Genomic DNA, 13814 nt, shown 5'->3' with positions numbered 1-13814 from the left:
AATACCTCTACAGCATACTAAATCTAAAATCAAATGTTGTCATTGTTGACCTGGTGGTTAGAGCGTTGGACTTGTGACTTGTGATCAGAAGGTTGCCGGTTTGAATCTCAGTGCCAGCAGGTCATGGCTGAAGTGCCCTTGAGCAAGACACCTTACCCCTGATTGCTCTGCAGTAATGTGCCACTGTAAAAAACTACCTGTAAGTCAAGCGTCTACCAAATGAATAAATGTAACTGTAGATGTCACATCCTCTTCCATAACACTGGAATTGCCCAACTCTCTCAGATCAGATTACATGACTACTCACCTTAAGGATCTGCTGAAGTAAGACCTGGCAGAATCATCCAGTCACGCTTTCACCCTTTCACTCTCCATTACCATCCTGAATCCCAACCTTTGTGTTTTGGCTCCTGGGATCCGAAGCGGCGAGAAGACCCATCAAGCACTGATGATCACACGCTTTTCTTTCTCGCTTTCCCTTTTCTCCCTACGTGCTTTCTTCCCATTTTTCCACAGCTTGGATTTGGATCCTTGAGATCCGACGTGTCTTAGCCGACGTGTCTCCATAACGTCCCTCGGCAGATAATAATGGAAGGGACTCTGTATACCAGCATGGCATGCTTTGTCTCTTCCGTCTTCTCTCCAAGGGACAGAGCAGATGCTGATATCACACGGAAAGCACGAAAAACAGAAGCGCGATCCGTGTTCACGGCATGGTTAGAGGATTACGCTTTGCTGTCACCAGCAACATTAGCATCCCATCTCAGTGAGCTGTGGTGGCGGAGGCTAATCTGTTACATAAAATGAATCTCCATGATAACACCAGCACTTGTATTTCATTCAGAGAACTGGATTAGTGTCCCCAAGAGGTAAAAACGACTCTGTACTCTTGTCTTTAACCCCCTACGCATGCCAAAAGATCTATTAGCAAATGTCAAGTGGGCATAAATAGATAGACCTCACAAGACCTAAACTGAGATAAGAAAACAATGTGATAAATGAATGGAACTACAGGAAGCGGGGATAGAATTGAAGGTAAAAGTGCATTTTATTAGACAGATCAGTACACCAAATTACACATTACAAATCACAGATGTTTTATTTATATTTGGAATTATGGTGGAAGAAGCTATTATTATTTGTAAAATATATTATATGCATGCAGCTTTCCATGATCAATATATTATGACATAAATGAGATAACAGCATTTCCAGGAAATTAGTGACTGAAACAACAAGGAGAAGCGGTCATGTATGAGAAATATTTTGATCAGAAACCTTGCCTTTTCATATTTCCTGATTATTTTACAACCATTTGAAGATTATATCTAAACAGATAGATTATGTCTAGACAAAACACAATGTGGGAAAACCCCCGGTACAGCTAATCATTATTTCACAAAGGTAAAAGTAATAAAAAGACACATGATATAAGTCTAATCTATCCGGTTTCATATTGATGTTGAAACAGCACTTCAAGGTTTGACAGTTTGATATTAGCGGCCTCTTAAAATGGCTCTTTCATGCAATATAAAAGCCAGACGCATGGCATTAAACTCATCCAAGGTACTTACTGTATGATTTTCAAGTCAGATGTGTTATTTTCTTTCGAGATATTGAATAGTATATGATTTCTTAGACCCTATGTAGAAGACGTCACACATAATATACAGAATACACCATATAAGTAAAAGTTACGTTTATCAATATGGTGTTTTTGCCCACAGGTTAAATATATTTTTATAAATCTCCAACCACAAAAAAATTCCAGTATAAGATAGAAACTGAGTTACTTCTTGGTTTAAAAATACACACTAGATCTCGATGTGAAATGTGATCATTTTTCCTATTTCCTAAATATTTGTTAATGTTCAACTGGAATACAATATTTTGATACGTAAGTTGAAATTGTTTTATGTAACTTGATATGAAAATGAGGTGAAAGTTTACAGTGTTGCTGCTGGGTAAAAGTAGTTTTAATTTCCAGATAATAACAAAAAGTATCTCACTTTGAAAACTGAAAAGCAACTATACAACATCTAGGATGAATCACATGGTCATAAATGGCTAAATTAGTTTGATGTCACCACTGCATGTACACTTTCCTTTGTGAGGGTATTTATGTTTCTTAAGGACCCTTAAAGCTGTGGCTTTTCCCCACACTGGCCCCTGTGGGTTCAAAAAAATAGTTTGGAATCCACCAATCTTAAAGTTTACTAGTCGTCGCCATCTTGGAAATGATATCAACGCTCATTGAAAGGTCGGGATTGATCGAGTAGCTAAATTGAGTTACTTGTTTATTTGTAGTTAGGAGGAATGTTTGAAACTTCCATTAAATTTACGTGAACTGTCCCTTTAAAGAGTAGCGCCCTCTGGAGGTCACATTTGTCTACACAATGTCATCAAGGTTGTCTCATTTTAGTTAAAAACATCTTAAAATGTACATTTATTTCTCTTACGACGTAATTGTAATTGTGTTTTTACCTTGAAATGTAACGGTTGCTTTTCTGAAATAGAACCAGAAATAATGACGTATGTGTGTAGATGACGTATGTGTACATTACATGAATCACGTAAAATACATATTTATATTGTTAAAAAATGGTAAAATATTGAATGTTTTACTGGTTGCTCTCGAACCTTGGCTGTCTTCTTTGATTTGATCGTAATCACACTGAAATTACATTTTGAGACCATTGATTGGAATAAAGGCTTTAAAGGCTTTTAAATCTTTATCGGAATGACTTTTGGCCAACACTTAAAGTTTACAGACTTCTTATGTGAAATTGTTTAACATAACCTCACTTGCTTCAATTGTCTGATTTTAATGAACGCACGGCTTTTCCCACTAGATGAGCTCTACCACTAGAGGTCGTCATCACGCCGATCATTCTTATAATTATATAATAATAATAGTTTATCAGTCGGTTAATACAACGCCAAACAATATTCAGTTATATTTGTTTGTGTATCACTCTCAACAATGTGTTATTTAACAATTCAGTAAGTACCTTTAAAATCTTTTTATACTGGTTTTTAAAGCTTTTCCGTAAAATAACTGATAATCTGATGTCGCTTCATTTTAATTGACTGTTTACACCCCTTCACCAGTAGGGGGCATTGTTTAATAATTGTGTACAGTTGTAAAAGTTTCCTATTGTGTTTTTGCTGCTGAATTCATGTTTTATTTAGGTTCAAGGACATTTCTTAGGGAGTGCCTTGTGTTTGTTTAATAAACAGTTTTCATTGTCGGAAGCCCTCACTGATACACAGCGTATACATTTTTATATAAAATGTATTCGTATGTCCACCGTTTTATAAACTAGACAGAGATTTAATGCTCCGAGTGTTCACACACAAATGGATTCACAGGTCTTCCTCTACTCACATTCAAGTCCAAATCTGTAAACATGTCTTTATTCTGATGAACACAGAGAAAGATATTTGGAAGAATGCTTATAACCAGACAGATTTTGCCCGCATTGACTACCATAGTAGGAAAAATACTATGGTAGTCAAACGTGCCCAGAACTCTTTGCTGTCCTTCGTTCTTCAAAATGTCTATATTTCATAACATATTTCATACTTTCCATCTCTTCCCTGTTCTCTCCATCCTCTATTTATTCAGTCAAATCTCTTCTCATATTCATGCCCATCCCTAATGTCTTCCCTATAAATCAGCTCTTTTATTGGATTTTCGTCTATTCTTCCCCTTTGAGATGTTCCCTTGCTGCTCATCAGCTGACATATGGATTCGCAGTCCCGGTTCTCGGTTCATTCTGTTGCTCTGCATCCTTCGTTCTTTTGCCTCCATCTGTCTGATTTTCTCATGTACTCTCCTCTACAGGCTCATTCCTCTTGTCACCTGCAGTGGGAGGGGCCACCGGAGGTAACAGAGCTGTGATTGGACAAAAAGGGAGGAGGTTTCTATGACATTGTGATGCTGTGCAGATGCTCGGCAGCAGCGGTACTCGCGAAAGACAGGCTAGCGGCATCCTCTCTCTCTCTCCCTCTTTCTCTCCCTCCCCCCTCTATTTCATCTCTCTCTTTTTCTCTCTCCTTTCCCCTCACACACAGGCACGTATACACACACACATACTCCGTCACACTGCAGCAGAAGCGAGAGGACACACTGTGAAGCCGTGAGGTTGAATCAGGCCTCTCCTCTTCCCATCTTGCTCCTTATCTCTCCTGTGGAAGACAACCTGTCTCACTCCTCAGCTACCCTTTGCTCTCCTTCAAGGACTACTGGAGCCTGGGAGCATCTGCTGTCTCGGACTTACTGCAGCACAGCGGATCTACGGATCACTCAAATACACCTACATCCGAGGGCCTTCCTCTTTTTTTTCCTCTGCGTTTTTTGTTGCCAGGCAGTGTTGGCTGGGCATCAGGCCGTGTGGACGCGTGCATGCCGGAGCGCGTGTCCATGCATGAGTGCGTGCTTGACACGGTCCTTCTCTCCAACTGACTGAGCACACGCTCCAACGCGGGAGACTGGTTTTACACCCCAGCTGTCATTTTGTCTTACATTTCCCTTCTCCATCCTTCAGATCCTCATCCCTCGCAGCTTCTCTTCCTCCTGACAAAGGCGGACAGTATCCCAGGATGCCGTGCGGCAGGCCACCCTGCTAGGCCGCAGCAGCATGGGCAAAGCACCGGGGGGGTGGGACAGCACGGATTGGACGGCTCTGCTCCAGACGGGCGCGCTTACGCACTCCGCCGCTTCAGATGGGTGAGGACGGCGAGAGCCCCAAAATCAATCACAGCTTCCTCCGAGACTATGTCACAGAAGGTATGTGCACGCACACGCTGTCAGTCACACGGGGAACACGGATCTGCCACACGTACACAAATAATTTGATTTCGTTCCCCTCTCTTAAGGCCTGAATGTAACCTTGGTCTCAGCAGCTGTACCGTAGTCTTGTGTTTCAGCTGACTCATCAGACTTTGGTCACCTTCTCCCATCACACACCTGTTATTGGGTTACAGCATGCATTATTCAGTAAAACACATGCAAATTCTTATTGTTTGAAGGATAAAGCTTTAAGGGAAGCCACCCATAGTTTATTACTTGGTAAATGCTTCAATTTCAAATACAATTTTTAATTTAAAGTCTGTCGGTATATATTTTAATTTCTTGTTGCACTATTTGCACGTTTCTGTCAGGATATTGTCTGTACGTTAGGAATAATGCATGTCTTTTGAAGGCTTACCATAATCACATTACACAATGTTTTATCAAGAGCAGCCCAGGCTATTTTTATTGGGTGTCGTCATGGTGTTGGCAGAAGCGTTTGTTGTTTATCAAGTTTTAGGGTGTGAAAAAGTAATTCCCATTAAAAGCTCTTGACTAAAAGTGTTGGCGTAGAAAGTTATGCGATCATTTGTGCAGTGCTAGCACATGTTTGTGCACCGCTGTTACTTTAGTTCATTTGTAGTGTAAAATACTTTTTGCCTGGGATTTTCACGCAAGATTGGAGTTATTCTTAATCATTTTTTTTTATTCTTGAAATGTGTAAACAGGAGTTGTGAAATGTGCTGTGGTGTCATCTGCAGTTGTTCAAAACGCATAAATCATGGAGAGTAATATGACAGAAACACAATAAATACAAAAAAAAATTCGAGGCAGAATGCATGTGTTTACTGAAATGAAAACTTAAATTTGCTGTCAGGTCTTTATGATATTATAGAGAGAGTGATAATAAACTGTATACACATTGTTTTTTTCATAATTTAAAAATGTTTTAAATAATTTTTAAACATTTTTAATTACTTACTAGTACAATAAAATGTGTATTATTTTCTGTATAAATATATATATTCTTTATTATAAATTATTCATCTTCATTATAGGTTAATCTCTCTCTCTCTCTCTCTCTCTCTCTCTCTCTCTCTCTCTCTCTCTCTCTCTCTCTATCTCCCCCTCTGTCTAGCTGATGTCATTTCTACTGTGGAGTTTAACCAGACGGGGGATCTGTTGGCTACCGGGGATAAGGGGGGGAGAGTGGTCATCTTTCAGAGAGAGACAGAGGTAGGTCAGATTGTGAAGTGCACTAGGATAATAGAGATTTTAATATGCAGAAAGGATGATATGCATGAGGATGAATTCGATTCTGAACATGTTGACTTGGTGGTGGCAGGTTGGGGGCAGATCAAAGGTCATAATGATTCGTAAAAATGCTGAGCTGCAAATATGAATTATGTGTTGAAGGATTGTGTGTATGTAAGTGTATGTCTTATTCCACAATACAGCCTAAAGGCGAATATGAGGAGCTGGGCGAATCGGGCGAGTATAACGTCTACAGTACGTTCCAGAGTCATGAACCAGACTTCGACTATCTGAAGAGTTTGGAAATTGAAGAGAAGATCAACAAGATCCGATGGCTGCCACAGCAAAACGCTGCCCATTTTCTCCTCTCAACCAATGGTAACCCCGAGCACCCTATCAGTGGTTTAATCCAATCTCATATTTGTCCAAATAACCCAATGCTTAAAAAGCGTATATAAAATAATTGTTTTATATAAAGTAATTGTAGATTGAAAAACTACCATAATCTATAAATGAAGCCGAAACGTAATGCATTATTAATTGGGTCCCTATATAATAGGGCTTTGCAAAATCCAGAATGGTTGAGGAATATGATCAGTTTTGCTATAGAAAGTTTCATTCTACAATTAAATTGATATCATTCTTATATAATAACTTCAACAGATAAAACGATAAAGCTATGGAAGGTGAGCGAGAGAGACAAAAGGCCAGAGGGCTACAATCTGAAGGATGAAGAAGGACGAATAAAGGACATCTCCACCGTGACCTCATTACGGGTATTTCCACAGCTGATGATAGATCGATCAATACAATGCAGGACGTGTTACGGATTTGATCTAGCATTTGCATTAGTCACTGACTTATTATTAAAAGTATGTCAGTCCATGTCCTATAAACAGAAGATGCCATAATCTGTTTCCTTCAAGGTACCGGTCCTAAAGCCCACTGACTTGATGGTCGAAGTGCGGCCCAGGAGAATCTTTGCCAATGGCCACACCTACCATGTCAACTCCATCTCAGTCAACAGCGATGGCGAGACATACCTGTCGGCTGATGATCTCAGGATCAACATGTGGCATCTGGACATCACAGACCGAAGCTTCAGTATCCTTCACGTGCTCTATTCTCTCACACACACAAAAGTAGAGGAAGAGACTCATCATGATGCTTTTATTGGCATATTCATATACAGGTATACTGTCCACTCCTTAGATTACAGGCTGAGCTATGTGAACTACATGTTAAAAATAACTGGGATACAGCTATAAATGACATTTTGGTATGATTTTAGAACATTGTTTTTTTACTGAACTGGGTTGTTATTACTAGACTAAAGATACAGCGGTTTTGTGTTCCAGACTGCATAGCAGCTACCCTGTTTAACATGCCGCTGACCTAGAAATGAAACATCTACGGAAACATTAAATAATTCACTAAGGAAACACTCTCCCTTAAAACACATAATAGCTACCTTCAGGAGGAATAGGGGTTGTGTGTGCATGCATGTAGTGCAGAGTGAAAGTAGATGTGCGTGTGAACAGAATAATAATGAACTGTACGGCTTTATACCTTTGAGGGAGCCAATGATACGTACATAATAAGCTTCTATTGTCTCTATGTGCTTGCAGTTGGAAATCCAGGATATTTGACTATTAATGTTTTGGGGATTTTTGTAGCCATGTTGTAGGGGAGATCAACCATGTAACCATTTATTTACCCTCACGTTGTTCAAACCTGTTTCTTCTTTGGTACATGAGGAAGATATTTTGAGAAACGTCTTAGTGGTTCTGTGTGCATCCCAATGGTACCAGAGGTTCTTAAATTTATAAGTCGCATAGTTCCTTTTTGTTTTGCAATGGTTTTAATGTGTTTACTATTGTTTTGTGGGTGGGGGGGATAGTGACCCTAAACCTTTGAATGGTTGTGTACATGAAGCTCTTGAAATTAAAGGTTCGCTTGACCAACTCACCTCTCAGACATTGTGGACATTAAGCCAGCCAATATGGAGGACCTGACAGAGGTGATAACAGCAGCAGAGTTCCACCCGCATCACTGCCATATGTTTGTGTACAGCAGCAGTAAAGGCACGCTACGCCTCTGTGACATGAGAGAGTCCGCTCTCTGTGACAAGCACTCCAAAAGTAAGCACGCACCTTATAAAACTAGGCTGTAGTTGTAATGTTTTGTTTTTAATGTCTAACAGTAAAACTGGTAACTGAAATTGTAATAAATGAGGTAGAATTAAAGCCATCTTAAAGGGGTAGTCACCTTAAAATAAACATTCTGTTATCATTTATTTACCCTCATGTGGTCTTAGACCTGTGTATGACCGTTTCTTTGCAATGCAAGTCAATAGGGCCAAAGTTGTTTGGTTACTTACATTCTTCAAAATGTATTTTTTGTGTTCTGCAGAACATACAGGTTTATAATAACATGAGGGTGAGTGAATGATGAGAGCATTTTCACTTTTGGGGTGTACTATCCCTTAAGGAATAGTGCAAGCCCCCCAAAATAAATAAATAATGACTCATAATAAATGACTCTTATGCTGTTTCAGCCCTGTATGAATGAAAAAAGGACAGGTTTTGAAAAACATGAGAATGATTGAATATACAAATCTGAGGTTCCTACAATGTTTCCAAAGTTTTTTTTCTTCCCTTGAAATCTTATGTGTGGAGCAATATAATCAACTTATTCAGAACCTGCTAGTAAGTTTCTCGGTTAAAAAACACAGCAGGAAGCAATGAAGTCGATAACAATTATGAAGGACAGCTGCGCTAGCTGCAGGAGAAATTAGCACTCTGGCACTTGAAGCAAGATTTACTCTTATAGCTACATTAAAACACTGCAGTGTTGAAGGCTTTTTATTGCCATCATTAACTGTGAAACCATTGAAACGGTTCCCAGCAGACCCGGATAGACACAAAATGCCTACTGATGGAAAGCGACAGCGTACAGTAGAATGTACTGAGCAACTAAGGGCTAATGGAGCTTCATCCATTCAAAACAATCGTCCTTAAATGGACCGTACAGTAAAATGAGTTTACTCACCCTCGAGTTGTTCCAAATCTGTATCTATGAACACAGAGTAAGATATTTGGAAGAATGCTTGTAACCAAACAGTTATTGCCCACTACAGTAGAAGGAAAAGTAACAATGGTAGTCAAAAGTGCCCCAGAAACCATTCTACAGAACTACATTCTTCAAGATCTTTGGTGTTCATGTGAACAAAGAAATTAATTCAGATTTGGATCAACTTGAGGGTGAATAAATGAAGACAGAACTTTAATTTTTGGTTAAACTCTTCCTTTAAGTGTCAAAAGCTGCACCACTACAATTATTTCAAGGGAACTTGGATTCAGTTTGAATTGAATATTTTTCCTCTTTCTGGAAGTCTTTGAGGAGCCAGAGGACCCAGGCAATCGCTCTTTCTTCTCTGAGATCATTTCGTCGGTTTCTGACGTTAAGTTCAGCCACAGTGGACGATATCTGCTTACTAGAGACTACTTGACTGTCAAGGTATGGGACCTCAACATGGAGAAGGGCCCGGTGGAGACCTACCAGGTGAGAAAAACATATCAGTGATCTTGGTTTAATCTGTACTAAGAATACATTAACATTGATCATTTTGGGCTGATATGGTTTAAAAAGTTTGACAGTTTTTTTATGCGGTCTGTATACCACTGTGAGTACTAACAGCAGTTGTTAACTAGGTAATGACTTCAGTTTTACTACCAAAACTGTCCAAAGATACAAAGAATGCAAAGATTTTTTTTAGGCCATGTGAGGTCGGGGTGTGAGGCTGTAACCAAAGCACGTGCACACTCATTGCCAACAAAACAGACATATGACTCAGTTTCACTTACCGTGTTGCGGTTGATGTCCAGCTGGAACCTTTTAGAGCAGGGACCGCATTATCTCGTATCAAACGATCTCCAAATCCAGCATGATATCCACTGTTTTTATAACATCCATCACTGAAATGCTGTGAACAAACCAAAACACCTCAACTTCTCTCACTATCGTAAAAGTAACAAGCTGCAGCTGCAGGCCCACAGCGCAGCCAATCTTGATGGTAAGCGTGTCTTCCTATAGCTCGTTGGTTCACGTGTGGTTGGGTTCTTTCTCCTTGCCGTGGGCATGCTTTTCCGGGAGAATTGGCCAATAAGGGACTAAGAGAAGTTGTTACTCAACGGTTTTTCATGTTAGAGAAAAACTTTCATTGAAGCTATGGTAAACAAAGATCAAATGAAAATGTAAGGACATTTTTTGTGTGTTTCAGGTTCACGAGTACTTGAGGAGTAAACTGTGCTCGCTTTATGAAAACGACTGCATTTTTGACAAATTTGAGTGCGTGTGGAACAGCACAGACAGGTAGGCTAAATTGTATTATTATATTTTTCCAATATAGGCATATTTCGTGTATTTCCTACTCATACTTTGTGATTCTTCCTAATTCCTTTCTCCTTACCTCCATTCGTTATTATTATGTTCTTCCACTTCCATTAATTCATATCATAATCTTTTTATTTTCTTCCACTTTAAACCTCCCCGCACTGATTCTGTTACTTAAACATTACCCGTCATGCTTTGGTGTCTCTCATCATATCCCCTCCAAGTGTTATCATGACAGGAGCGTATAACAGTTTTTTCCGGATGTTTGATCGTGAGACGGGTCGCGGCGTGACCCTCGAGGCATGGCGAGAGAGCAGCAAACCGCGAGCCGTGCTGCGGACTCGCCGCGTTTACACCGGAGGCCGTCGTCGCCGTGGCGATGTGGGCGTGGACAGTCTGGACTTCACTAAAAAGATTCTGCACATGGCCTGGCACCCGGCGGAAAACATCATCGCCATTGCAGCCACCAACAACCTCTATATCTTTCAGGACAGGGTCAATGCTGAAAACCAGTGACCAGAGACATCAATGGGGTTGCCACAGGGCCACACACATGCATTCAAAACCACATTTATGAACTCGATTTGATCATCAATTAGAAAACGTATACATCATCGGCCATGTGGAGATGGACATAAATGCCAGACCCCTAAAATATACAGATTTACATTGCAGTTAAGCTTTTCTGTCGGAAAAACTGCACACTTGGAGAAGCATTGATGTATAAAGTTTAACAACTTTCTGGTTAATTACACAGCCAAGAATGTTGCAATGAGCTCCGCTTTGTGAATTTTACAGTATGATTGACTGTACTCTCAGCCAATCCTGGACTCCTTTGATAGGTGATGGATGGGATTGTCAGCCAATCCCAGAATGTGCTGACGTGACTGACAGCCAGAAGGGATGAGGGGTGGCGCAACTGGGCCGAGCATCAGGAATGAGACAGCTCCAGTTCTCCTTGCCAGGTTGCCATGGATACAGGTTACTCAGTTGTCATGGTAACAAGAGTGCTCAGAGCAGTCTTCCTATCACGTGCTTCCCAAAAATCTGTCCCACAATGCATCCGCTAAACAAGCTCACTTTTTTCTTCACTTTGACCGTTTGTGGAGATGCATATTAGACCGAATCACTATATTAAATCCTTGCAGGAGCTGTAAATTCCAGTGCTTGTTGCACAGTTGAGATGGACTGCTCCTTGCGTCTTAACTTGGTTACACCTCACAATGGATTACATTTACACCTGTGTGGTATGGTCAAAATGACCAAAGCCAAAATCGTAGCCTGTCACAAAGAAGTAAAATGTGGCCAACGTCATGCTAATGTTCTCACTTTTATACATTGTAAAAACATGTGTCCTAAAATGTTAACGTACAATCAACTTACTACTTTAAGTCTTTAACTTCAACTCTTAGAAACAAGTTAAGCAATTTCAACTTTTATTATAGTTTTATAAGTTACATTATATTACATTACATTACATTTATTCATTTGGCAGACGTTTTTATCCAAAGCGACTTACAAGTAGTACATAACAAAACGCTGAAATGAGTTGTAATGCCAATATACTTGTACCAAAATAATCTGGATTGGTCCAGACGCTAGGGCACGTCTTGAGGTCGGGGAGTGACGTTTACACTGCACAGTTCTTCACTAGCTGGCCTCCGTTAAATCTCAGTCTTGAGAGGATCACACTCCACTGCTATGATTGTTTTGATATGTACTGTACTGTTTGGGTTCATACAGTATATGGTGAAATCGAAAGTGAAAGAACAAGGAGGTTTTCCTGACAGCCCTGCGTAATGCTATTGCAGTTTTCAACCCAGCAAGACCGACCTACCACAGTTATATTTCCTAATCAAACAAGAAAAACAAAACACTGCATTAAACAACTAGCAGCGATCCATATACTCCAAATCCAGTTAAGGAAAACAACAAATTAGCCATTCAAAAAACAAACGGATAGCAAAAAAGTACTACAAAAGTTTTCAAACATTGGCAAAGGAAAACGTTTTCAGTTTAGCCCAATTCTAACAAGTTTCAATCTGCAACCCAAATTGTTAAATATAATGAGGTTTACAAATATAAAGTGAGTAGCAACTGGGAGGTCGTGTGATTTACAAAAAGATGACCCAGCTTATGTAGAATTATACATCTTGGAGTCTTCATCTCATGCGTGTGTATGAAACATTTTTCTTAAAATAACTCTTAAAATAAAATGTATTTAGCGATAAAACATTTGTTACCACACAGGTGTATGTGTCACTCCGTATTCACTGTAGAAAGAACCTAGTGAGTCTTTTTAAAGGTGCCATTCACCTTCTGGGTGACTGGTTGTTTGGTGTTGGTGTGGTGATGAAGTGTTGGGTGTCAGTTTAGTTTATGAAACAAAGGTCAACGATTGTTTTTATTATATGAAAAAGGCTTGAATGAATGTATCTGTCAAACCCATGCTTTTAATTCATTAATTTTGAAACTGTTATGATGTTAATGGGGTGCTCTCCTGTCGACAAGCTTGCTTGTCCCTTTTCTGTCTTTGTAGTGTCTCTTAAGTGTTTCCCTGTCCCAATTTTGTATTTTCATTCCTCTACACGGACCGAGACTGTGCCTCCTAAAATTTGTCTCTCACCTTTTTATTTTTTGTTTTTGTTAAATGTGTAATTGCACCCATAAATTAACATTCTGTAATTTACTCATCCTTGTGACATTTCAGTCTTGTTTGACTTTCTTCTGTGGGGCACAAAAAGAGATTGGCCTTGGTATCAAACAGCTTGGTTCGCTCCTTTTGTGTTCCTTGCAGGAAATCAGGTTTGAAATGACATGAGGAAGTAAATGATAGTTTCCAGTTTTTTATTTTAAAAACCGCAGTGCTGAAATCGATTACTAGAATTACTCTTTTTTTGTCTGAGACGATGCTTCTCGGCTGTTTTTGACTTTGTTCCTCTCTCACTCGGATTCTCTTACCAAATAACGTTGCACCGTGACATCCTGTTACCATGGTGATAGGCCTTCTGCCATTATGCATTCTCTCATCCTCTCCGGACATGCGGTGAAGTGCATCACAATGCAACCAGGGAATAATGGCTTGAGTTTTACCCGGTCCACACTCTCTCAAGACACACATGGCTTGAGTTTTTCAAGACCACTCCCTCTCTCAGACACACACACAGGCCTATTCATGCAAGCATACACGCAGAAAAGCATGTTTTTTCATTATCCAGTGTTACTAATGTGTATATCTATGATGCCTAAACATATTCTATTGACACTTAATGAAAAATAAAAGAGGCAAATGGAGGAATGTGATTAAATCAATATCACCTTGAGTCAGTTCTACATGAATTACTCTCTCTCTCTCTCTCTCTCTCTCTCT

The 13814-nt window shown here is 39.7% G+C and overlaps 1 protein-coding gene across 1 annotated transcript; it reads left to right on the top strand.

The window, feature by feature from the left end:
• Positions 1-3947: 3947 nt before the first annotated feature.
• ppp2r2ca (protein phosphatase 2, regulatory subunit B, gamma a) lies at positions 3948-13766 on the top strand. Its single transcript, XM_079463454.1, has 9 exons — positions 3948-4792; positions 5934-6031; positions 6253-6427; positions 6713-6825; positions 6976-7153; positions 8026-8190; positions 9444-9613; positions 10332-10423; positions 10669-13766. The coding sequence occupies exons 1-9, from the start codon at positions 4729-4731 to the stop codon at positions 10958-10960; spliced, it is 1347 nt and encodes a 448-aa protein (XP_079319580.1). The 5' UTR covers positions 3948-4728; the 3' UTR covers positions 10961-13766.
• Positions 13767-13814: the final 48 nt, after the last annotated feature.

The sequence above is a fragment of the Barbatula barbatula genome, assembly GCF_947034865.1.
Source record: "Barbatula barbatula genome assembly, chromosome: 8".
Taxonomy (NCBI): domain Eukaryota; kingdom Metazoa; phylum Chordata; class Actinopteri; order Cypriniformes; family Nemacheilidae; genus Barbatula; species Barbatula barbatula.
The sequence above is the reverse complement of the archived record's forward strand: the minus strand, read 5'-3'. Positions and strand labels throughout refer to the sequence as shown.